This window comes from Haliotis asinina, chromosome 8 (assembly GCF_037392515.1).
Source record: "Haliotis asinina isolate JCU_RB_2024 chromosome 8, JCU_Hal_asi_v2, whole genome shotgun sequence".
In the NCBI taxonomy this organism is placed as follows: Eukaryota; Metazoa; Mollusca; class Gastropoda; order Lepetellida; family Haliotidae; genus Haliotis; species Haliotis asinina.
The window spans coordinates 12,349,582-12,375,881 of record NC_090287.1 but is presented as its reverse complement, the minus strand read 5'-3'; the positions used below and the strand labels follow the sequence as shown (position 1 = coordinate 12,375,881).

General features: G+C 43.0%; 1 protein-coding gene across 3 annotated transcripts; it reads left to right on the top strand.

Moving 5' to 3' along the window:
- Nucleotides 1-452: 452 nt before the first annotated feature.
- LOC137293630 (dipeptidyl peptidase 3-like) lies at nt 453-25,686 on the top strand. 3 transcript variants are annotated; one of them, XM_067824291.1, is made up of 19 exons: nt 453-517; nt 2,284-2,451; nt 3,701-3,817; nt 9,073-9,162; nt 9,444-9,581; nt 10,031-10,105; nt 11,163-11,259; nt 14,128-14,282; nt 15,067-15,197; nt 15,384-15,442; nt 16,510-16,704; nt 17,378-17,484; nt 18,374-18,466; nt 19,092-19,154; nt 20,562-20,686; nt 21,509-21,629; nt 22,452-22,631; nt 23,358-23,520; nt 24,033-25,686. In XM_067824291.1, exons 2-19 carry the CDS (start codon nt 2,296-2,298, stop codon nt 24,164-24,166), a joined length of 2,199 nt encoding a protein of 732 aa, XP_067680392.1. In that variant the 5' UTR covers nt 453-517; nt 2,284-2,295; the 3' UTR covers nt 24,167-25,686. The 3 variants fall into 3 exon arrangements, with proteins under 3 accessions (XP_067680392.1, XP_067680393.1, XP_067680391.1); XM_067824292.1 differs by having other exon boundaries at nt 471-725; XM_067824290.1 differs by lacking the exon at nt 453-517 and adding an exon at nt 740-843.
- Nucleotides 25,687-26,300: the final 614 nt, after the last annotated feature.

The window sequence follows — 26,300 nt, the reverse complement described above, 5'->3', positions numbered from 1 at the left end:
TGTTGCTATAACTTTCGTCTGTCTTAAATTTAATATTTGCATTTTGTTTTAATTTATTAAAATCATGTTAGAAATTCACTGTACGTATAAGCAGACACTGTTTTTTTTTTTAAAATTAACTTTCAAAATGCACACAAATGTGTCACGAATTCTGGGATATCACCCGGGTACTCAAGGGAGAAAAACAATAACAAAAGAAAACACCAGTCCACGGAAATTGCTCCGCATCAGCGCCCCTTTATAAATATGTTACATTAACAATTTTTACGTACGCCTCGCATCAAAGGGTTTAACATTAGTAATTCGTCTAATTACTTATTAGAGCATTTATTGTGGATGGACCTCCAATCTGGGAAAGAATTCCGCCCGTACCTCACACTTTTTTACATACTAACTTTGCTCCATAGGTATAGTCCTTCCAGTGTGTAATATTCCCACACTGAAGTTAGTTCACTTGAATTATCTCCCTTGAACCTTTCCTTTTCCGGTGTGAGATCGGTGCGAGATCGTGCCACATGTGAGTGATATGATTCGTGCAAGTCAAAGCGTAATGCTTTTCATATTTAGGAAGACAACATAACATACATCGGTCTTGACATAGTTCAACATTTTGTCACACTGACGTCTAGAGTATTTGATTCACCAATCAAAGGGAAACGCAAAATGTCCTGTTGAAACCTGTCAACAGCTTGAAGATTCCAAGAAGTTGTAGTTTGTCACAATCAGTAAGATAAACAATGTCTACTTTCGGTTTCCGTCCTTGTATGCATGTTGCTGCGTGTTTCTAATCAGATGTACTCCTAAAACTGTTTTTAGGTGTTGCAGAATATGGCGGAAATAGTGGTTGGTTACTTGTGACTATTAGTAAAGATGGCTATTGTTATGATTTTATCACTGTGTAATATAACTGAATTAATAACGTTTCGTTTCTACTTGTATGAAAGATATGTTGCGATACAGCTGTCATTGCAGAAAGTATATAATATTAGATGCAACACTAAACAGCCTTCCCATTTTTAAAAAACTTGACCAAAACCTTTTTGAAAAAGTGTTCTTTGTGAGTTTCTAGTCATGTTTTTGTGGTCTGTAAGTGTAGATGATTGAGTCTAGAGCAGACAGTCATGTGATTCTATCACAGGCAATTATAAATGTAATTGAGACTAAATAACGTGCATCTGAGTTTGACTGCTGTTTCCATTTGTTTATCTCCTATGAAGCATGGGTTGCTGGACCTATGTTCTTATTCAGATTCTCCCACAGGTATGAATTTAGTCATGGTATGGCTGAAATATTGCCTTAAAAGTGACTATAAATCTTAAGTCACCCACTCTCAAGTATAAAAAGAATGCACAGAACTTGTTTTATTGTTTGCAGCTATTGATGCTGGTAGTGACATAAGTTAAAAAAACAAACTATTTTCAGCTTAGTGTACTTAAGTATGTCATTACCTGATCAGTTACAACTCTCTGTTACATTTCATTTCTAGAACATTCCATGGTAGAAGGTGACTGAACTGATGACTTTATATTGTGTCAAGCTATGATCATCATTTCTGACCAAACCCATTAAACACCCCCAATACAGAGCCTTCTTCATGTACTAGTTGTGTGGATATGTGCACTACATAGAAATATCCTATTTTGATATCTGTTATAACACAATGGGAAGGAATCCAACAGTTGAAGCATGGTAGAAAGAGAAACTATTTAATCACACATAGAATGTCATGACATGAATATATGTCAGATACCCTCTATATTAGAAGGGAAAGTTGTAAGATAGATATAATATAACAGGCGCAAGGTACTTCAGAAATGTACTTTTGACAGTTCTCAACCAACTGCTCACTACTCATAACTAGTATGACCCAGCGTAGAAATGTCTGTCATGTCGGTTGATTGTTGAGGTGAAACGTAGCCTTTCATGAATTCTTTTTTATGTTGCTATCATGCTAAAATAGCTGACTAGATATACTGGTCCATATCTCTGACTTATATTGATAGTGGATTTGAAGAGATTTTGTTTCAAGGGTTGATGGCCAGAGGTGTGTATTCTTTAATGACTATTCCACAGGACATAATCTCTACCCAGAAGTCCTTGACAAAGATATAGAAGTTGTGAAAACATGAAGATATCACCCGTTTTGATTGATCACCTTTTTAGCTCATTCACAACAATATTTCAGAGGCACTTCATGACCCTTCTGATGAATACAGAGAATGCAGGTAGAGTCAGTGTGGATATTTAAATGCTAATATATTTTCCACTGTTTTGTGTCCGCAGTACTCCCGCAGAATGACTGACCTGTCGCAGTATGTACTGTCCAATGAGACTGGCATCTGCCTGTTGGACTGTGAGGAAGCCTTCAATAATCTGACGGACAAGGAGCAGCTCTACGCACACTATATCTCACAGGCCTCTTTCAATGGCGGTCTTATTGTACTTTTACAGGTAAGTGCATGACTGAAGTCTGAGGCTGTGACAACACAGTAAAGTGTGATGATTACCCACCAGACTTAGATATAAACTGATGTCCCAATAATCTGGTGTTGTGGCAGATTTCAGTGTAACTTGGTGTCCCGGTAAGGTGATATCCCAACAGACTCAAGTATAAGTTTGTGTCCCAGTGAGTTGATGTCCCAGCAGACTAAAGTGCTTGGTGGTGTCCCTGTAGACTAAAGTGATAGGTGGCGTAAGATGGTGTCCCAGTAAGGTGATGTTGCAGTTAGATTGATGTCCCAGTTGGGTGGTGTCCCAATAAGGTGGTGTCTCAGTAAGATGGTGTTCCTGTTAGACAGTGTCCAGTAAGATGGTGTCCGAATATGATGATGTCCCAGTAAGTACCAGTTAGGTGGTGTCCCAGTAAGTTGTACCAGTTAGGTGGTGTCCAAGTAAGTTGTACCAGTTAGGTGGTGTCCAAGTAAGTTGTACCAGTTAGGTGGTGTCCAAGTAAGATGGCATCTCAGTAAGGTAGTGTCCTAGTAAGGTTTTGTACCAGATAGATATCCATGTTGGATAATGCCCCACCAAGGTTGTATTTAAGGTGGATGGTGTCCCAGTTAAGTGTTGTCCTAGCAAGGTGATGTCCCAGTCAGATGGCATCCCAGGTAAGTGATGTGCAAGTAATGTGATGTCCCAGTGAGGTTTTTTCCCATTTAGATGGTATCCCAGTAAGGTGGTGCCCTGGTAAGGTGGTGTCCCAGTTAGATGGTGTGCCAGTTAGATGGTGTCTCAGTAAGGTGGTGTCCTAGTAAGGTTTTGCCCCAGTTAGGTTGTGTCCTAGTTAAGTGGTATCCATGTTGTATTGTGTCCTACTAAGATGGTATCCAAGTTGGATGGTGTCTTAGTTAAGTGATGTCCCAGTAAGACGGTGTCCTAGTTAGGTGTCCCAGTAAAGTGGTGCCCCAGTTAAGTGATGTTCCAGTAAGGTGGAGTCCCAGTTAAGTGATGTCCCAGTACCTTTTTGTCCCATTTAGATGGTATCCCAGTAAGATGGTGTTACTGGTGTCCCAGTTAAAAAGTGATGTCCCAAGAAGGTGATGTCCCAGTAAGATGGTGTCCTAGTTAGGTGTCCCAGGAAAGGGGTGTCCCAGGTAAGTGATGTCCCAGTAAAGTAGTATCCCGACCGATTGAAGTGATAGGTGGTGTCCCAGCAGACTTGAGTGTAAGTTGTGTCAGTTCTTGTGTGTATGTATTGCAGACCTCCCCAGAATCCCCAGGCATCTTCGTCCTGCTGCAGAGAGTGTTCCGGGCACAGTCGATAGCCGATCTTGAGGCAATAGCTACACAATATGGCCTCAGCAAGGAAGAGTTTCAGGTGGGACTCATTCACACCTCTTGCTTGAATAGGGACAGTAGGGTAGCCTAGTGGTCAAAACGTTCACACATCACACCCAAGACCTGGGTTTGATTCCCCATATGGGTACAATGTGCCAAGCACATTTCTGGTGTCACCTGCAGTGATATTGCTGAAATATTGCTAAAATCGGCGGTAAACCAAAATCACTGTCTTGCTTTACTATTTAGTGGATGACATCAACAAACTTTATAAGACTTAAATAATCTGAAGAAATCTGAAAAGACAAAGAACATAATTCTTAGAACTGCAGAAAATCATTTATCAGTTCATGAATTAAAGGTTTAGAGCACAAAGTTTGCTGAAGTATATGTCAAGTTGTTAGTTTCTTTCTCAGAAGAATGTCCTCCTTGGGGTACATATATAGCATTAAAATGTCCATTTTAAAATGCCTATGACAGTTGTAACAATATTCCAATAAATATTTTACAAAACAAAAAACTTGTTTTTGTCTTGTGAGACCACCCCTACAGGGCCCCTTCCTGGGCCCCCAACAGCCAAGAGCAAGTAACTCTTGCTGTCTGCCTTGTACCTCACTTTTCACGCTGTCGTCATTCAAGACAGTCATCCATTCTACAGCTCTACAAATACTGCAAGCTTACGAAGTGAAGTGAATATGAGTGAGAAAGCTCCCAATTCTGTATGTATGGTTCCTTTTTAACGCAGGGGCGCTATTAGGAATTCATAAGTCAAGAGCCACCCTCCAAAAAAGGTTAAAAAGAGTCGAATAAGAAAAATAGGGTTCATCCTCAGTTTCAGTTTCAGTTTCAGCCAATATTGGTGCAACGCCTGTCATGTCTACACTGGAAGCGTTACCGGCTGTCCGCCACCCGGACTCCATCTCGGGTGTTGGGTCGTTAGCATTGAGCTGCTCGGCTGTGCTCGAGCCTGTCTCACACTCGGGTGTTCCCTCGACTGATCCTCCGGAGCTGTCTCTCGACTCAGAGACGTCGCCTCTGGGGGATCGTGTCGAGGAAACTATGGAGGAGGGGGAGGGTTGGGGTGGGCTGGACGGGTCTTCCTTCTCGCTGCTAAATTTGTGCAGCCATTGCAGGCGCGTAAAGGCAAGGGTAAAGGCCGGGCCCCAGCAGCCTTTTCAGAGGGAAGGGAAATCGGCCCCTGCTGGAAGCGAGACCCACCTCCTTTTTCCGGGATCCATTGCATTCCAGTGCTGGCAGTTCCGAAGAAAGCCGACATGCTCTGCGCCGAGGTCCAGTCATTACTGGTCAAGGCGGCCACTGAGGTGGTTCCAAGGGGACAGGAACAAGAGGGATTTTATACCACTTATTTCCTAGTCACCAAAAAGGACGGAGGGTTCAGACCTATTCTAAATCTAAAAGGACTGAACAGGATGTTGCAGGTACCTTCATTCATTCGTACCTTCAATACTGTCAGTGATCTCATCTGTAGAAAGAGGTGACTGGTTTACGCCCATCGACCTCAAAGACACGTACCTGCATGTTTCCATGCATCCTGAGTTCAGGAAGTACCTTTGGTTTTCCTTTTACGGGGTATGCTATCAGTTTCGGGTGCTTCCCTTCGGCATTGGTACGGCTCCGAGGGTGTTCACCAAGCTTAGGCTGATCCCAGCGTCACAGGCCAGGTCACAGGGCAGGTGCTGTCACTTGTACCTGGTCGATTGGCTCATTCAGGCACTTGCCACTCACTTGAGTTGAGACATGATGTTCGCAGTTATGTGTATTCTCACCAAGATGGGCTGGATTATCAATCTCAAGAAATCAGACCTAGTTCCCACACAGGATCTGATCTTCTAAGGCGCACAATTCAAAACAGCGCGAGGCTTGTCTGTCTCCCTGTCTCTGGATCGAATCTCCAAAGTTTCACAATTTCTCGAGTCCCCCTTGGCCTCGGCTCGGACTTGGCTCCTGTTGTTAGGCAACATGGCGGCGAGAGTGGACATTGTTTGGAGAGCGTGGTTGAGGATGGGACCCATTCAGTACATCTTGGCTTGGATGTGGTCTCATTCCCAGAGTTACAAGATTATTCTCCACCCTCCGGGATGGTTAGTTCCTCATTTACGGTGGTGGACAGTGATAGGGAATCTATCCCGGGGCCTGCCCCTGGACATTCCCTCACCAGATCTCTCAATTCAGATGGACGCTTCCCTCACAGGGTGGGGGGTTGTACTGGGCGGTCAATCAGTTTCGGGCCAGTGGTCACAGAGCGAAACACGCCTGCACATCAATGTGCTAGAATTGAGAGCAGTCCGCTTAGTGTTCCAACACTTTCAGGAGATGGTTTGCGGCTGTGTGGTGCGTCTGGAGATGGACAACCAGATGGCAATGACCTATATCCTGAAACAGGGCGGTACGGTGTCTCCATCCCTCCTATAGGAGGCATGGCAGTTTCTGCTGTGGTGCAACCAGTTCAATCTCCTGGGGGTGGACAATGTTCGAGCAGACGCGCTCTCTCGACGTGTTCTGGCCCTGCACGAGTGGATGCTGCATTTGAAGATATTCGAGACTATCTCCCGGTTGTTTGGGTCGTTCCAGGTGGATCTGTCTGCCTCTGGTGGGACAAACCAGATTCCGGTGTTTTGCTGTCGGATACCGGATCCGAGAGGCATTGCCCAGGACACCTTCCAACTCGACTGGACGGACAGGGTATTGTGGGCATTCCCTCCCATTCCCAAGGTCCTCTTGCAGCTTGCCACCCAACTAGCTCGGCTACTTGTGCTTCTTGCACCGCTTTGGTCATCTCAAGGCTGGTTTCAGGTAATTCTCAGGTTTCTGGCTCTGCCTCCTGTCCTATTAGGAGGGCCGCACTCAAATCCCAGGATTCAGTGGGTGGCTTGGCCACTGTCAGGAATCACCTCCAGGCGAGCGGAATTCCTGCACCAGTTGCAGACACAATTCTGGCTTCACGGGGGAATTCAACAAGCGTTCAGTATGAGGATAGATGGGCCTGTTATGCGCGCTGGTGTGTCGACAGGGGAATTCTTGATCCTTTTTCTTCAACTTTAGTTGAAGTGTTGGAATTTTTACAGTCTCGGTTAGAGACCAGTTTAGCTGCATCTACCATCCGGGGCTATTCCATGGCTATCTCAGCCTTTCATATGCCTGTCGATAATGATCTCTTGGGGCAGCACCCTCTTGTACAGCGCTTTCTAGCAGGTGTGGATAGGATCTGTCCGACTGTCCGGCGGATTAGTCCTTCATGGGACTTGTCAGTTGTTCTTGACTGGCTGTTCGGTCCTCTTTCTCTTTCTCTTTCTCTCTAGCTGTTAACTTGGAAGGCTGCCTTTCTTGTGGCGGTAACGTCAGACAGGAGGGTAGGCAACATTCATGCAATTTCAGCGGATCCTGCTCTGACTGTCTTTCATAAAGACAGGGTCAGTATTAGACTGCCGGATTCTTACCGTCCTAAGATCGCAGGTGCTTTTCATGTTACAACGCCTATCGAGCCACCTACGCTCTTGCAGCCTCCACTGTCCAGTACCTCTCTATGACGTGCTCACGTCTTAGATGTCCGTAAAACTCTCATAGCTTACATCAAACGAACTGCTGATATCCAGAAGGATAAACAGTTGTTCTGCTGTCATTGCGAAGGGAGAGCTGGTCTGCCGGGGAACAAGCAAAACATTTCTAGGTGGCTTGTCTCTGCCATTTGTATGGCTTGCACTCATAAGAGGTTAACCATACCTAATGGGCTAAAAGCTCATTCGGTTAACGCAGTGGCTACATCACAGGCTTATGCAGTGGCACTGCCCATTCGGGAGATCTGCTCAGCGGCTATTTGGAGCTGGCCGAGCACGTTCATCCGTCACTGCCAGTTAAACAATCACTCAAGGGAGCGTGCTTGGTGTGTTCAAACAGTTCTCACCAGTGGGCAGGACCATGACCCCCCTAGCTGAATGAGCTTGTGATTTCATGACCTTGTACGATTTTCTCTCAGTGGTGGGTTCCACAGAATCGTTGTTGGTGATGGATATTCACTGGTGGTGGTAAAAAAAAAATAATAGAATTTTTCCATTATAGTGTCGACATACGCTATCAATATTTTTTATGCACTGTTATTCCCACTGTTTTGCTGGTTTGGGGAACTTCAGTGTAGAGCATAGGGCGTAGGCATATGTCAATTGCTCCTGAGCTCCTCATTTGATTGGCTTATTACCCGCATTTACCACGCTACGATTGACATCTGTGGTCTCGGTGATTGGGTAGGTGCCTCTTGCAGCTTCAGCAGTGAGTGAGAGTGTGTCAAGGGTACACGTTAGCAGACAGAATGCCTCTCCCCGACTCAAGTTCGTTGGGAGTCTGTCTTATGCTATCTATGTACCCCAAGGAGGACTTCTTCTGAAAAAGAATTATTCAAACCTGTAGAGGTTATGAATTCTTTATAGAATGTCCTCCTTGGGGTACGGCCACTCACCTCCCCACATTCTGCCTTACAAGTTCAGCATGAAAAGTGAGGTACGAGGTAGATGGCGAGAGTTACTTGCTCTTGGCTGTTGGGGGCCCAGGAAGGGACACTGTAGGGGTGGTCTCACAAGACAAAAACAAGTTTTTTGTTTTGTAAAATATTTATTGGAATATTGTTACAACTGTCGTAGGCATTTTAAAATGGACATTTTAATGCTATATATGTACCCCAAGTAGGACATTCTTCAAAGAATTCATAACCTCTACAGGTTTGTATAAGTTTAAAAGATGTGTGAACATGTTCTGATAATGCTTAGAGTCCCAGTTTGGAACTAGCTTGTGTAAGATGGTATCACTGTGTATAGGGCGAGCTGTCAGTACTGATGATGATCACAGAGATTGATGATCAGGAAATAACAGAGCCTGGACCAGTGATTGTCAGTGAGTGTCTGTGTAGACCAAGCCAGTGAGTCTGACATCTGATCCCATTAGTGACCTCCTTTGACCAGCTTGGGTTGCTGAAGTCCAGTTCTTTCCCTAATCTTCATGGTTCCTATAGTCATGGACCCATGAAGGTCCAGGGTAGAATAGCCCCCTCAGCAACCCATGCTTGCAATAAAAGGCGACTATGCTTGTCGTGAGAGGTGACTAACGGGATCAGGTGGTCAGGCTCATGGACTTGGTTGACACATGTCATTGGTTCCCACTTACACAGATTGATGCCCATGCTGTTGATCACTGGATTGTCTCGTGCAGACTCGATTATTTACAGACGGCCACCATATTGCTGGTGTATTGCATTATTGTCATGATGCTATGTTTACTTTACTCTAGGCGGTGCTGATTTACGCAGCAGGCTTCTACTCAAATATGGGGAATTACAAGTCATTTGGTGATAGCAAATTTATCCCCAATTTGCCAAAGGTAAGAAAAATATGAGGAACAAATGATGAAAGCTTTCAAAGTTCAATGTGTTTTGTCATCAAAAATGTGAAATCAACTTCTCAAATGTTTTGTCCATGACTTTATTTTCTGTTAGTTTAGATAAATTTTATAGTTTGTCAAGATGAGCACATTGACTAGGAAAAGCTCCTGTCAGCTGAAATTGCTGATAGAATATTCATAGATATATTGCTGATGATGTGACTGGGCAGCAAACACTTATTGACACAACACAGTGTATGACATTGTATCTGTTTGTGCAGGAGAAGATGGAGAAGCTGATCCTAAACAGTGCTGCTGCTACTGCCGACCCAGGGGGCATTCAGTCCCTGTGGAGCTCTGTCCAGGACCGCATGTTTTCCCTGGATGCCAGGGACAAAGAACTTGGGCTTGGGGAGAAGGTAATTATACAGCTTTCTTACTTTCACAGCACAGTGACCACGTAATGAGTCAAACAAATTTAGAAAATGTAATGTCAAAAATAGATTTTTTTTTGCCAGTATGTGACATGATGTCTTGTGCCTTAAAAGATACTGTTCATGGTTGGTGGTATATTTTAAGCCTTTTGTCTGAAATGTGTAAATTGTTCATTTTATTTTAATCTTGTTTCATTAAAATGTTCAAAATGATTGCATGTGTCAGTCATTAACTATGTGACATGTTTTCATCATTAGATTTTCATTCAATATTAGTCATTATTAGTGATATTAATTAACTTCAAATCAAGGCATATGAACCAGCCTTTAGGTTGTAATGTTCAGTTGTATGGGTTATTACCTTGCTAGTTCAAAACATGACCTCAATATAATCTTGATGAGGAGAAAATCCTAATATCATAATCCACCTTCAGGGAACAACAACATACTTCTCACAGAACTGTGACAGTCGAGATGGGGAAATTGCTCAAGAATTTATGAATAAACTGGTAAGTTTATACTGTAGACACAATCTGTCATGTGATTTGCATTCTGTCAGATACTTCTAACATAGCTCTTGCAATTATTAAAGGAAACCTTGGCTATGGATTTCACAAGGCACTAAGGTGATTGTAAGTCACTAAGGTGACCTTAGTGCAGTGTTAAAAATTGGGAGGTTAGATTAACCTAAGTAAAGGTTGCTTCGTGAAAGGAGACCCTGGAAAGTAATTTGAAAAGGGTCATGTATTCAGAGAGTTATGGCGTAACTCTCAAGTACTCTGTTACACGATAAAGGGAATTAGTCCCTATAATGTTATGGCTTAAAACTGGCATCTCTGACATACACTGTTTACATGCTTGAGACCATGTTTAGACGGTTTGAGTCATATTAAGCAACATGTTAGTGTGAATTCTAGCTAGCCGTTTTGGCTGGTCATTCTGACTTGGTTAATGCTTATCATCATAGACCTGTGAAGATCTGGGGGTAGAATAGGTCTTCAGCAACCCATGCTGGCCACAAAAGTCGACGACACTGGTCGTAACAGACGTCTAACAGTATCGGGTGGTCACTTGGTTGACACATAACATTGATTCCCAATTGCTCAGATTGGTGCTCATGCTGTTGATCACTGGATTGTCTGTTCCAGACTGGACTTCTTATACAGACCTATTGCTGAGTGTGGCATAAAATTAAACTTACTCACTTATCATCCATATCTGAAATATGTTCATTGATTCCTCATTGGATTGTATGCTCCAGGCTCAATAAATGCACAAATCATTGCCATGTAACTGGACTAATGCATAATCTTGTTAAGAAATCACACATGAGTAGAAAACCACTGCTGCTGACTTTCAGAAAAGAAGATTTCAAAATAGAATCTGCATGGCTTGTATGGATGATACTGATCAGAACTACAGTATTTCGGTCAAACATATAGGAGGGTATGTGTAAGGATGTGCGGAATATCACCTTTCATGCGGACACTTGTGAAATCGATTCTGTGGAGTATCTCGGTGTATTAGTTATTGCCTAATCTGCTTGTTACATATTGTCTCTTCCAGGACTTAAGTCCATATAACACACGCCTGTTCAAAACTGAGGACATGAGTACTAACCTCCCTGTTTATGAGATCAGACTAGCCTCTGTCGAGACTACAGGTAAGCACAACTAAATCCATTTTCCATTTTACAAGTAAAAGCATCAGATGTCATTTAACTCTCAGAATCAGCATTATTTTTGCTTGAAATCCATCTTCAATTTGGTCGGGAAGTCAGCGCCCCCGAGTGTTGAAATATTACATCTAGTACCAACTAGTTCATGTCGTGGGTAGCCACATAATTTTCAGTGTTTTGTACATGTTAGTCAATTATGTGCTGCTGTACAGGCTTTTACGGCGTGTGCGTCTTGTGGGACTAACATCCCTCCCCAAGATAAGGATGACAAATGCTTATGCTGTCTGGAGAAAGCGGGCCATGAGCCCAGGGTGTGCAAACTCTGTTTGGGTTTCTCCCCCCGGACCTGTAAACGGAGGGCGGCAGATTTCCTATTCTACAAGGAATTACGGGAGGCGGGAGGGGAGCCGAAGCTTCCCCCGTCTAAGACTAAGAGAGCTAATCATGATAATTGTAAAGACAAACCTAAGTCTAAACCTAGCAACCCTAAATCTGTCAATACGCCGCAGGCCGCTTCGTGTACATCTGGTTTTGATAGGTCACTTATCACCCAGTTATTTCGGCAGCACATGGCCTCGTTGAAGTCCCTTGTCCACGAGTCGGTTGGAGGTCTCTGGCAGGAGGTCATCACTCACTCTGGGTGGGGGACAGAGAGGCTAGGGGAGCGAATCGCCGAGCTCTGCTCGCTCCGCTCGTCTGGAGATGTCTGTTGATCCTTTGCCTTTGGCATTGGGTCCAGACACCTCGCCTACCCCGGTGTGGGAGGGTTCACTCCCAGTCCCTCTCTCGGTCTTGGCGAAGGGTCTGTGGAGGATTCCTGGGGTTCCGGTCTCTGTGCCACCCCTCCCCATGAGAGCGGAGGACTCGGTTCCGTCCGAGCTTCCTCGTGCGTCTTGGGATCAGGGTTCGGATGGTACTGGTTTGGTGACTGGAGTGGGAGGTGCCTTGGGCTCTTCCTTCCCTGCTGTGGTCTAATCGTCCACGGGGTCCGGGTGTGGGTCCTCTTTTCTTGAGGATTCTGCCTCGGCCTCAGGCTCGGAGATCGAGGCAATGGATGTTGGGGAGGTGGAGGAGCCCAAGGGAGCTTTCAGCTTTTCCTCGGCCATGAGGGAGATGCGTCATCGTATCGCACAGGCTATTCCCCATGCCGCAGTCCCGACTAGCCACCCGGACTAGCCCGGCTGAGTTCTGTCTGCCAGGCGAGGTGTTTGCTCCTAGGCAACCCTGGCAGACGCAGCTCCACATTCTCCCTTCCATGGTGCGGGATGTGATGGATCCCCTCCTTGCTGGGACATGCCTCTGCTTTGATCTACCAGAGCTTGTGCGGCGCTAGCAGCTGGGGGACGATTCTCTGTTCCTAGTACCAGTTGTGGATGAATGTGTGTTCACTTCGGTCGCCCTTGGGTTGAGGCTCGGCTTCCTTGGTTGCAGCTCCGGCTGCCAAGCGAGGGCGTTTAGTGCCACCTTTTACCCAGCCGGGTGCTCCCCAGGCGTACCGGACCTATGAGGCGGTCTATCGGAATGCCATGCAGCAGGTTAGGGTGGTGGTCCATGCGGCTTACCTCTCTTCATTACAGAGGTCAGCGCTGGAGGTGGGAGAGAACCCTGGGGATGTTTCCACGAATGTAGTTCTCTTACGTCAACTGTCCGAAGTGCAGGCCCACCTGACGTGCAACTCGTTAAGATCGGCGGCATCTACGGTGATGTGCGCAGTTATGGGGATGTGCAAGCTGTGGTTGTCGACATCTCGCTACTCGGCAACGACACTACAGACCTTGTTGGCCCTTCCGTTTCAGCTGGGAGCGACATTGTTGCCGGGGTACAGCAGGTCATTTGGGAGGCTGCACCAGCTGCGACGTCTTTTCAATACTCGAAAGCCTTGCTGGAGCAGCCGTTGTTTTCTCGCCCCCGGCGCTCTTGTAGCGAGCTCCTCTTCCGGGACGCAGCCTATGTCTGAGTCTGCCTGCTGGCTTTGGCTGCTGGTAGGAGTAGGAAGAGGAGCTGCGGCGCCACATGCAAGGGGAAAGAGCGGGTGTCTTCATCTAGCTCTCAGCAGCCTTTTCACGGGTGCTGGGGCTGCCCCGACCCTTTGCTTAACTCGCCGGCTGCTTCTGCGGGGCAGTCTCCATCACCCATGATGCATGGGACTACTTACGTGGGTGGTCGCCTCTCCCTTTACCTACCAGAATGGGAGAAGGCAACGTGAAATACTTGGGTGCAGTCCACCATTTGCGTAAGCCATCTCCCACTGTGGACACAAGGTCCGCCAGAATTTATTGGCATAAGGCACAGTCCAATGACGTCCTCTCCGATCAAAGCAGGTATTCTGTGAGACAAGGTTCAGGCTTTGCTGGACATAACCCAAGGCCAGCGAGTCTAGATTCTACTCAAGCAGTGATAGATATCCTAGTTTGGCTGGGATGGATCATCAACCTCAAGAAATCCAACCTGGTACCCGCCCAGGACTTGGTCCAAATTTGCCTAAATTTATATGTGGTTAAATCCACCCACTAAATGGGTGCTCAAAGATACTAAGAACAATACGCTGGATAATTAGTCTGGCGTCAACCGATCACGTTTTGCCCCATTCCAGCGTTCAAAACTGCATGAGTTCAAGTCAGAATTACGTTCTGGCAGCATTGCAATAATTTAAATAGGGATTCCATTATGAAATCAAAATAGTAATCAGAATCGAAACTGAGGTACCAAATTTGAGTTTCGGTGAATCGAACTGAATCACCAAGTGTGTCCTGTGTGATTGAAAGTTATATGTTATGTAACAGGATATGCATATGGTGGAAAATGACTGTATATCGAATGTGATAATTTCCTGTCTATCATCTTTCTCACCAGCCAGTGGAGATATTCCAGGTGTAACATCTGAAAATGGGCTCGGAGAACATAAATTTACACCAAAAGATGTTGCCGGACCAGTCACGTTCAACGTTACAAGGGGAGACTACTCTCCTCTTCTCAAGCGTGTTGTAGATAACCTTAATGAGGCCAAGGTATGTTCTTTGTAAACAATTAATAGTGGTTCAGAATTGATTTTATATGCACAAGTTAGCCTGGAATGTTGTCACTTAGCATCATCCAATATTTTGAAATTTTTTTTTAAACAAAGGCTAACAAATTTCAAATGATGGGATGATGCAAAAGACTTTCAATAAGTCCACTAATTTTGCACGTATTACCCTCTCTGAAGACAATGGGATGTCATGGAATTGAAACATGATAGTTCAACCTTGATCAGTGAAGAATGTTTATTTCAAGTCCCTGTTGTAGCTTGTGGATGAGGTGTTTCAGATGTAACACTGAAAAGGCCAGACAGTGGATTCAACATATGTTCTGTCAGCGCTCTGTGTTAACATGTTTGAAAAGTGAGTTTAATCCCTCCAAATTGGGGGTGGTGAGGCAACCAAGTGGGACAACCAAGTGGTTAAAGTGTTTACTCATGAAGCAAACCCACATGGGAACAATGTGTGAAGCCCATTTCTGGTATCCCCTGTGTGAAATTGTTGGAATATTGCTAAAAGAGGCATTAAAATCTTGCTCACACCTCCTTACTGATAATGCTGTATATTCATAAGAGAAGGGACTATTTCATAGGGATCTAGGTCATCCTGATACTGGAATATGAATATCATGCATGTGGGTTTAATGACAGTAGTAAATGTCTGTGGCATCTGTGATGTCAGTGACATCTTGCTGTCCATTCGTGTCATGATCACCTACTGGATATGATTGAAATACTCTTCAGAGCTGATTTAAACCAGTCACTCTTTCTTCCAGAAATATGCAGCCACAGACAATGAGGTGCGAATGTTGGAAGAGTATGTTCAGAGCTTTACCACAGGCTCATTACCAGCCCACAAAGATGGTTCCAGGTTCTGGATAAAAAACAAGGGACCTATAGTAGAAACGTAAGTATAACACTGATGCTTTGCTGTCATCACTTTTGTTCTCATGTGAATATGTTTAAGCTCTTTCTTTCTTTAGGAACGTCCACAGAATTCAACCCATATCCTTTACAACTTCTAAAATAGAAATGAAAGAGTACATATTGTTTTTACATATCTTGTCTTAAGTCTGCAAGTGTCTTGTTTCAGATATATTGGATTCATAGAGTCCTACAGAGACCCTTATGGTGTCAGGGGAGAATTTGAAGGTCAGTTAACACTAATGTCAGACATTGTGTTTTCTCTTTTGTCAGTCATGTTTCTGTGAGACATCCTGGTGATACATCTGTCAGTCATGTTTCTGTGAGACATCCTGGTGACACTTCTGTCAGTCATGTTTCTGTGAGACATCCTGGTGACACTTCTGTCAGTCATGTTTCTGTGAGACATCCTGGTGACACTTCTGTCAGTCATGTTTCTGTGAGACATCCTGGTGACACTTCTGTCAGTCATGTTTCTGTGAGACATCCTGGTGACACTTCTGCCAGTCATGTTTCTGTGAGACATCCTGGTGATACATCTGTCAGTCATGTTTCTGTGAGACATCCTGGTGACACTTCTGCCAGTCATGTTTCTGTGAGACATCCTGGTGATACATCTGTCAGTCATGTTTCTGTGAGACATCCTGGTGACACTTCTGTCAGTCATGTTTCTGTGAGACATCCAGGTGACACTTATGACAGTCATGTTTCTGTGAGACATCCTGGTGACACTTCTGCCAGTCATGTTTCTGTGAGACATCCTGGTGACACTTCTGTCAGTCATGTTTCTGTGAGACATCCTGGTGACACTTCTGCCAGTCATGTTTCTGTGAGACATCCTGGTGATACATCTGTCAGTCATGTTTCTGTGAGACATCCTGGTGACACTTCTGTCAGTCATGTTTCTGTGAGACATCCTGGTGACACTTCTGCCAGTCATGTTTCTGTGAGACATCCTGGTGATACATCTGTCAGTCATGTTTCTGTGAGACATCCTGGTGACACTTCTGTCAGTCATGTTTCTGTGAGACATCCAGGTGACACTTATGACAGTCATGTTTCTGTGAGACATCCTGGTGACACTTCTGCCAGTCATGTTTCTGTGAGACATCCTGGTGACACTTCTGTCAGTCATGTTTCTGTGAGACATCCTGGTGACACTTCTGTCAGTCATGTTTCTGTGAGACATCCTGGTGACACTTCTGTCAGTCATGTTTCTGTGAGACATCCTGGTGATACTTCTGTCAGACATTATGCAGGACAACATGTTTTTACTTGTGTGTCATACTGTCCAGGTTTTGTGGCGGTTGTGAACAAGTCTATGAGTGCCAAGTTTGGATCCCTTGTGGAGGGTGCAGAACACTTGCTAGCACTGTTGCCATGGCCAGCAGAGTATGAGAAAGACAAGTTCCTGCGGCCAGACTTCACCTCCCTTGACGTCCTCAGCTTCGGTGGCAGTGGCATCCCTGCAGGAATCAACATTCCTAACTGTGAGTTGGCTCTGTCTTAACAACCTTTTATCAATTTGCTCCTTTGAAGGTGTTGAACAGAGAGGATTTTAATGTGTTCATATTAAAATGTAACTGAAATGTGTGAATCCAAGGTACAGTGGGAGACATCAGCCCAAAGCTGAGTGGTTCTTCCTTGCAGACACCTGTGGCCACAGTTACATCATTTGTGTTGGTTTGTTTGTATGTTTGTTGTTTAATGCTGCACTCAGCAATATTCCAGCAAAGTCAGCGGTCTGTAGAGAATCAAGTCATCACCAGACAATCACTCATACACTTTGGACAGATACTTCATAGTTTGCTAATTGGTAAGCTTTCCCTCAAATATATCTACTCAGTCCCTGGCGGCGTAAAAATATGGTACTTGTTGGTCCCTGGCATGAATTGGTGAAACAAAGATTGGTCGGCTTGGAGTGAGGATAATGTCTGAGTATGATATTCATGCTTAACTGGGACATTGTATCTCTGAGCTAGCATTACAAAGCCATCTTTAGTTTGGTCTAGTTCAAGGAGCTACACTTAAACCTGCATGCACATTGTCATATGAGAGAAATATTCTTAATTGCAACGTCAAAATACATTTCACCTCACCTCAAAGATACTTATCGTTTGTACATATGTTTTCCTAATTCTGTAATCTTAACATACAAACCAGATGATGATATTCGGCAGAACGAGGGCTTCAAGAATGTGTCATTAGGAAATGTGTTGACGTCCGGCTACAAGGACACAAAGATTACATTCCTGGATGAGGAAGACAAGGTGAAGACATTAATTAAGTGCCGTCTCTCTAAATACGTAGGTTCCGATACAACAGTCAAAGATACAGTATGTCAACTGTACTGATGCAGTGTTTTGTGGACAGTTACTTAAAGCAAACCATTCAATCTGCTTTCCATACTGTTTGCATCAGTATAAAGATCTACTACTACAACCTCGACAGTGAGGTGTATGATAGTGAAACTTTACACATGACCATAATGCTGGCTCTTCATTGGGCTTTGATGACTGTGTAGGGCTGTGATTGAGACTGAATTGAATGAAGCATGAACTAAAAGTATGACATGACATGGAAATAATTTCGATGTATGATTTTTAACTGTTGTAGTATTGTCCCTTAATATTCAGTACTGGTGTCCACAATTTTGGTTTGGTTTGGTTGTTGTCCATAACTGCACTCAGCAGTATTCACGTTATATGGAGGGGATCTAGATATAATCAAGTCAAAATAAGACAATCCAGTGATCGACATCATGAGCATCATACACGCAATTATCATATGTGTTAACCAAGTTGGCAAGCTTGATCACCATGGAAAACATTTTCAGTGATGTATTGATACACGTTGATTAATATGGATATCAAATTGATATGTTTTATTGTCACATAGACACATGGTTTTCAATTTATTCTTGGTGAAATGGATTTTTTTTGAATTGGCGTGAGAGGGAACAGATATGTGGGTGAGTTGGTGTGGTGTATTTAGCCCTGCACTCTGCTTTGTCCTAGCTGCATGACTGGATTTAATACTAGTAAACACAACTTCTGAATCAGACAATCCGTGTCTGATGACACTGTACCATTGTCCCTTTAACACATGAAATTCTGAAACCTTGTATGTAGTAGTTATTGAATTATCTCCCCTTTCCAGGAGCTGTACGCGAAGTTGAAACTCGCGTCATTTGAAGTCCAGGTTGGTCTCCATGAATTGCTGGGACATGGCAGTGGGAAGCTCTTCAAAAAGGTGAACATTTCAATATTTTGTCTTTGTATTCTCTACACAAGTAATCGCTCAAGCCCAGTATTGACTTATCCTGGGATTTCAAGTAACCGTTTCTCATATGATGGATAGCATTGTTGTCACCGGCTGATCTAGAAGAGAGGTTGAGGTCATGGTGTGTGTTCCCCTACCAAACCCCCTCCCCCAACTCCTGTCTGCTCCTTTGAGCACATACTATTTGTTGTTCTTACTCCACACTGCTTCTTGTGACGTGGGTGTAGTCACTTTTAGCTTGATAAAAGTGTAAGAACATACACAGAAATGTGACACAAGAAGTTTTGTCCATAAAATTGCAGGTTTGACTATCGTCTTAATTATCAGTATTTCAAATAATATTTACATTACAGAAACACACTCAGCTAATAATATCAGTGATTTAAGATTGTTCATTAAAGATGACAACGCATATTGGATTTTATTACAGTGCATATATTATTTCAAGGCACATCTGTACATATGTTTTCCTTTGCTAAATATAATCATGGATGTTTGAACAATTCGTAGAGTATATGATTTGTGATAAATGGACATCTGTTTAACACAATGCATGTGTACGCTGTTGAACTGTAATGTGATTGTGTGTTGTCAGGAAGAGGATGGGAAGTTCAACTTTGACCAGGATAATGTAGAACACACGGAAACTGGGGAAAAGGTAGGTCCTGTCTAATAATCCAGTCGACTTCCAACATAGATTTTTAGCGTTAAGATTTGAAAAATGATAAATAATTCAGAACATTTATAATGCTCCTTTCCTGGCTCCATATGCTGCTTAAAGCACACAGGATGCTCAAAGCGCACAGGTTATGGGGATGCTCAAAACACACAGGTTATGGGGATGCTCAAAGCACACGTTATGGGGGTTGCTCAAAGCGCACATGTTATGGGGATGCTCAAAGCACACAGGTTATGGGGATGCTCAAAGCGAACAGGTTATGGGGATGCGCAAAGAACACAGGTTACGGGGATGGTCAGAGATGACAACCTCTACGGTTTTATCATAGTCACTACAAATTTTAACTTCAAATACAATTCCACTAGAAATCCTACAAAATTTGAATAAAATGCATTAAAATTCGGATATGTAGACATTCCATTCATCATATTTAATGACGTATTTGAACTGGAATTATTGCGAGTAACAAACATAATTTTAGCGAAGCTGATTTCAATACCTTTGCGATTTGATACATTTAATTCTGGTGGAAATAATTTAATCATGTGACCGCAATATTCTTTTTTTTTCTCTCAGAGTCCATCATGATTTTGTTTATTTAGTTAACTACTAATTTTATGGTCAAACTACTAATTTTGAGAGTTGAAGGTTGAAGAATGCTATAATAGTCATATGTCTTATCCCACTGGGTACCCATCTTCTGCTGGTTGAACAGAGGCAAATTTGGCTGTATGCATTACATACAAGGTTTCAGAACAAACTCACTTGGGGCAGGGCCAACGTCCTAGAAACTCTCAGGAGTCAAGCTGCCAGTCACCCATTGAATCACAATATCCACTTTTTCATGGATTCTTTAACTTTGACAGCCCCATTTAATCCTGGCAGGTTACACAATGTACATTTTTAACATTAAGCTCTGTCTGTGTAGTTGCAAGTGTCATTAAATCATGATGATTGGCACAACATACATTTTAGGGAGTTCTGACATCTGTCACGTGATTGATAATTCAACAACCACATGTGACGGAAATGAGCAGCTGTGATTAGTTCATTAGTCTTGTTGACTGGTTGGCTTGGAGTCAGTGTAATGTGTCTGAGTAGGGTATTCATGTTGCATGTGACATGATATCTAAGCGAGCTAGCACTTTAAAAACAGGTTTCAGTCTGGGAAAGTACAAGCAGCCACACAGACTCAAGCATGATGTCTTCATATGAGTGACATATTCTTAAGTATGGTGATGAACCTCAGTTCACCTCACCTCACTTCATAGTCTTGTACCAACAAATGTTCATAATCATATTCAGACAACAACTGTATGACTTCAAGTAAAATGTTTCAATACAAGGTGTTAAGTGCTATTGTTTTGATGAATTTGTGATGTTCAGATAACAACGTGGTACTGCCCAGGTGAGACATGGGACAGCAAGTTCTCCACAGTGGCGTCAAGTTACGAGGAGTGCCGGGCTGAGTGCGTGGGAATCTACCTTTGCCTCTCCTTCGATGTTTTAAAGTAAGATATAGGAATTAGCGCTACCAATACAAATATATCAAAGTCTGTTTTCTATGATGCTAAAGGAGCTCATGGCTATAGTAGACCTGTTACAACTGTACATATGACACAAAACTTGTATATACAGGTTTCTGATGACAATAATCTATCATTCCAAAGGACTTGACATTTGGTTCATAAACAAACTGGCAGCTGGCTTGGTGATTTCAGTCAACGATAAGATTTGCAAAGCATGTGTATTGTAAGATTTGCCAGATTGTCTTGACCTTATCCATTTCAATGTAACTTACGACAAACTTCTTGAAGATGTCTGGCACTGGGAAGCTTTTCCAGTGTTAGGCTGTACACTCCAGATTGACATAACTGTATATGGATGTTTCATACCACACTCATCTAGTGTCCTGTCCCTATTGTAATCATCACTTTTGTTTTAAGCAAACAGGTCCCTTTTATAACCATACAATTTCTTGTATAACTTTGCAGTATGAGACTGCTGTCTGCTGTATATCTACCTGTATGATTTGTCACTTTATACCCACCCAACGTCTGACTGATCTCAAAGTAACCAGCTTTCATCTGGTTGGTCTCAATGTAACTAGATTACATCAGCTTGGTCTCAATGCAACCAGCTTATGTGGTCTCAATGTCACCAGCTTACACCTGATTGGTCTCTTTATTACCAGCTGTTGGATTTACATGAATAGATGACATGTGATTGGTCTCTTTGCATCTACCTGACATCTGATTGGTCCCTGTTAAATTTCCTGAGATATGATTGGTCCCTTTATAACTGATGTCTGATATGAAATTCTGACTTGGCAGGATATTTGGCCATGTTGGAGACTCTGCTGATGACATCATCTACATCAACTGGCTGAACATGGCCCGTGCTGGTCTGCTAGCCCTGGAGTTCTACTCCCCAGAGACACGTGCTTGGAGACAGGTGAGTTGTCAGATGACTATAGTAAGATGAATCTGGTTATCTCCTTTTACTGAAGCTCTCTCCTTTGTATGTTAAGTGTTTTACCAGGTGAGAGGTTCCCATCTGTTGGATTGTGTCAAACATGGAACATGTTGCCTCTCCTTCTGGTGCTTGGCATTAAGATGATTGGGCCATACTGACATACTTATGTGTTACTATATCTTTTACCTTCCATATGGTCCCATCTGACTGTCCATGTGACCCTGTCTCACATTCCATGTGGCCCTATCTCATGCTCCATTTGATCCTATTTTACAGTCACTGTGGTCCCATGTCACACTCCATGTGGTCCTGTCTCACAGTCCATGTGGTCCTGTCTCACAGTCCATGTAGTCCTATCTCACATTCCATGTGGTCCTATCTCATATTCCATGTTGTTCCATCTCACACTCCATGTCCCATGTTACACTCAGTGTGGTTCCATGTAACGCTCCTTGTGGTCCCATCTCACGCTACATGTCGTGAGATCTCACTCTCCGTGTGGTCTTACCTCACATTAAACATTGTGATCCTGTTTCATGCACCATGTGGTCCCATCTCACAGTCAGTTTGGTCCCGCCTGACACTGTGGTCCTATTTCGCACTAAATGTGGTCCCATCACACACTGAATATGGTCTCATCGTACACTTATGTGACTCTGCATGTTGTCCTATCTGACCCTCCATGTTGTCCCAATTGACCCTCCATGTTATTCTATCTGACTCTCCGTGTTGTCCCACTTGACCCTCCATGTGGTCCCAACTGACCCTCCATATGTGATGTTATGACTCTGTGTGTAACAGGCTCACATGCAGGCGAGGTTCTGTATCCTGCGGGTCATGCTTGAGGCAGGGGAAGACTTCATCACAATCACCAGGAGAACAGGGGAGGATGGTAAACCTGATCTCAGGATCAAACTTGACCGCACCAAGATCATTAAAGTGGGCAAGCCTGCAATTGGGAAGTTCCTTCGGAAGCTTCAGGTAATGAATAGTGAATCAAAGTGTATAATCTTTACTAATGTCATTTGGTTCTTTCAGAAACAGATGGAATAGTGATGCCCATTTCTGGTGTCACCTGCTGGGATATTACATAAAACTAAACTCACTTACTCACCCACCCACTCACTCACTCACTCACTCACTCACTCAGCAATGCAGCAGTGAAATGTAATTACATTCCTCCCTGAACATCAGATGGATCTAATATCAAGAAAAATAAACATCTGACAAACTGAATGATATCTTTTTTTTTACAACTGCACCCTTGTTTATATGTCATCAAATAGGTGACCTATTTTCTACCTACTAGAAATGTTAAGAGAAGAATGTCTTGCCAGCATGGTCGTTGGAAAGTTTTTGTGTCCCTTTAGACTATATGCAGGGGTCCTGAGTTATGGATGACCTAATGGATTGATTTGTGCAAATTGCTCTGCAATCTTCAGCTGAAAGCAGGTCAGTTTATTGACATATAGAGGGTTGTACGGACTCTGAATGCTACTTGCATCTTGTACTTGAAATCCTCAGTTTATTAAATCAGTCTCTTTACAAATGGTGAAAACTGTTAGGAATTAATAATAAATAAATAAGTTAGGAACACCTGATGGGATAAATGGCAGACCAGATAGGAAGTTCCCTCTGGCTCAGTTATTTCATTTACCGTAATATGAGAGTCATTCATATTTGTATTGTCATGCTGTTGTGCTCCAGGTGTACAAATCCACCGCTGATGTTGAGGAAGGGAAGAAGATGTACGACTTCTATTCTGATGTCAATGACAATGCAGAACCACACTTCTTAAGTCTTCGCGAGATTGTCCTTGCTCGTAAACAACCTCGCAAGATGTTTGTTCAACACCACACATCTGTTCAAGGTGATGTAACAGTTATTGTTGCTCAAAAGTTTTATATTGAATCTTGCTTGAGTTGTTGCGTTAATGCGGTCAGTTTTGTGAAAGACGTGTTACATGTATAAGAAGAAGGGTTTTTTTTATGGAAACATGTTTGAGGGTCTTTAGAGGCTAGCAGTAGATATGTATCTATTTTTGAGAAGGCTTGTATTCTCATGTTGTCTCATCTCACTTGCCATGTGGTCCCATCTCACGCTCCATGTGGTCCCACTTCCCACCTCTTCTGGTCCCATCTCACGCTCACTGTGGTCCTAACTCCCACCCCATGTGATACAATCTCACAATCATGTGGTCCAATCTCACACTCAAGTGGGGCTATATCAAGATGTTTAAGCAGCATCTTGTGCTACCTGTGATTTTGAGAATGTCAACATATTTAACTTGAAACATAAGCATGAGTGTTTAGATGTGGGTCCTTGACTTCAGTGCTTATTTCACACAGAGCATTCAGATCATTATCATCTGTCTGTTGTCAGATGGAAAAGTGACCTTAAAGAGTTATGAAGCCAACGCAGCTGGACTCATCCAGTCCTTCGTGGATCGCTTCCCATCGCCCGATGTTGACAGCGAGATCCTGACCCTACGTGACAATGACAAGCCCCACTTCTAGATGGCACTACACCCACGTTACTACAAGCCTGTCGATACAAGCTCTATATTCTGACCCCATGGCAACAGGATTAATGTACAGATCATCTTTTTGTGAATCTGTTTCATATCCAAGACTATTGGTCGAGGGCCAGTCTCATGATGAAGTCCACAATGTGCGTTTGTAATCGCATAACTGCTTTTGAGGACCTGACTTAGCAATTCAAAATTTTGTTATTTAATGTTTGAATTTACTCATGAAAGTTCACCTGTTCTAATCTTTGAAATACAACACAGGGAATTGTTTTCCTCTATTTCAATGCTATTGTGCCCATGGTTTACTCACAGAGCTTTGTCAAAATCTCATTAAATGAAATCCATTCAGCATTCCAGTTACCATGGTTGCTATGGTTGTTTTGTATAATGTAATGTTAAGTACCACTTTACTCTCACCGTGTGCCATATGTACCAGTGTTGGCTGAGATTGTTATGTTTTGATGGAAAAAATAACAGGCGCCATTGATAAATGATTTAAAACTAATTCATTCACAAAATGTCACCTTCTGTCAGTGAACATGGTTGGTAGCAATCCTCTACAGGGCCGTAGTTAGCTTTTGTTAATAAGGGGGTCTATCAACGTTAAAGAGTGTTTTGTCAATATTTTGAAGCAGAAAAGTAATCCGTAAAACAGTGCGAGGGGGCAGATGCCCCGCTGAAACTCTGGTTTATTTATGGCCCTGCTCTGATAACTGGAGAAGATATTATGCAGATTTGCATTATTCTTAATCTGTTCTCAGACAAATATGTTGGAGTTGAAATCATTTTGAAGGAATTTGTTCTAAACTGATGTATGGCAACAGAAACAGTCATTGTGTTTGCTTGTAAGATTAGTACCACAGGCAGGTCATTTAGACTGTTTTGTTAATGTGTAGACAACTGCCTGGAATTTCGACCCCTCTGAGACAGGCTTAAATCAAATTACTTTAGTCTATTTTAGATGTAAGTTTAGCTGTAAGAGCACTTCTGCTGAGACAAAATGCCAGTAGTACTCCAACTTTGGGGAATAAACTGCACATCTACATTCATGTTCGAAAAGTTCATCATGATTTCATTCTTCATTAAGCATTGAGATTCACCATTGTGCAAAGTTACAGGTAATGGGATAATGTTGTTTTGTTATGGCTGTTATCATCATATGGTGAGAAAGATGTTCATTGAATTTGTACGCAGTGACCCAGTAATTAAAACATAATCAGGCAATACATGTTGTTATTCTCCTTCTTGTTGAAAGACAAATGCAAGTTTAACAAATCAATACAATGTCGTTCTGATTCCAGGTGTACTCAGAATTTGTGTATCCTTAACAACATAAATTTTTAAGGAAACAATATTTGCTAACAAATTGTACATGGCATGGTATTTGATTTGCATTGTGTTATACTGTGACAGCTGATGCAGGTTGGAAGGTAAAATGGATTATTTTGTAGTCCAGGTGCCAGTATCTGGCGTCTGAAACATTTTTAATAAACCTGTCTCACAGGTCACATGTTGTTATTTGTGTTCCGAGTGGTTTGTCACCAAATTGACACACTGAAGTCACTTTGCCTTGGCTGTGTTGAACCTGACCTGCTCATCATGTGTGAATTTTGTCCACTTTTAGCAATATCCCAGTAATATCATGGCAGATGTCACCAGAAATGGGCTTCACATATTGTACCCATGTGGGAATGGAAATTGGGTCTTCGGTGACAAGCGAACTCTTTAATCACTATGCTACCCATAGGCAGATCCAGGATATGTGGGTGTGTGTATGTGTGAGCGTGGGTGTGCAGGGGTGCTCAACCCCATCCCATTTTGTCCTGAAAGTTTATGAAATGACCATTGAAAATGAAGTGTGCATACCCTTTTCTCAAAAGGCTGCATCCGCCTCTGCTACTCTACCGCCCCATCTTGATGATGAATTGAACTTGATGGATACCGTTTTGATATTTCTCACGTCGTCAGGGAGTGAAAGACTGATTTCATAACTACCACATTTTCAGTCTAAATCACTGCTGCTGCCATGGACAGATAAAACAAGAAGACAAAGTTATCAATATCCCCGCAACGGCGAAATACTCTTCATGAATATGTCTTCTACTTATGATTACAGCATG

Coding starts and splice junctions, on each gene's coding strand:
- LOC137293630 (XM_067824290.1), top strand. Junction 3,818..9,072: donor TCAGCAAGGAAGAGTTTCAG/GTGGGACTCATT, acceptor ACTTTACTCTAG/GCGGTGCTGATTTACGCAGC. Junction 16,705..17,377: donor AGGAATCAACATTCCTAACT/GTGAGTTGGCTC, acceptor CATACAAACCAG/ATGATGATATTCGGCAGAAC.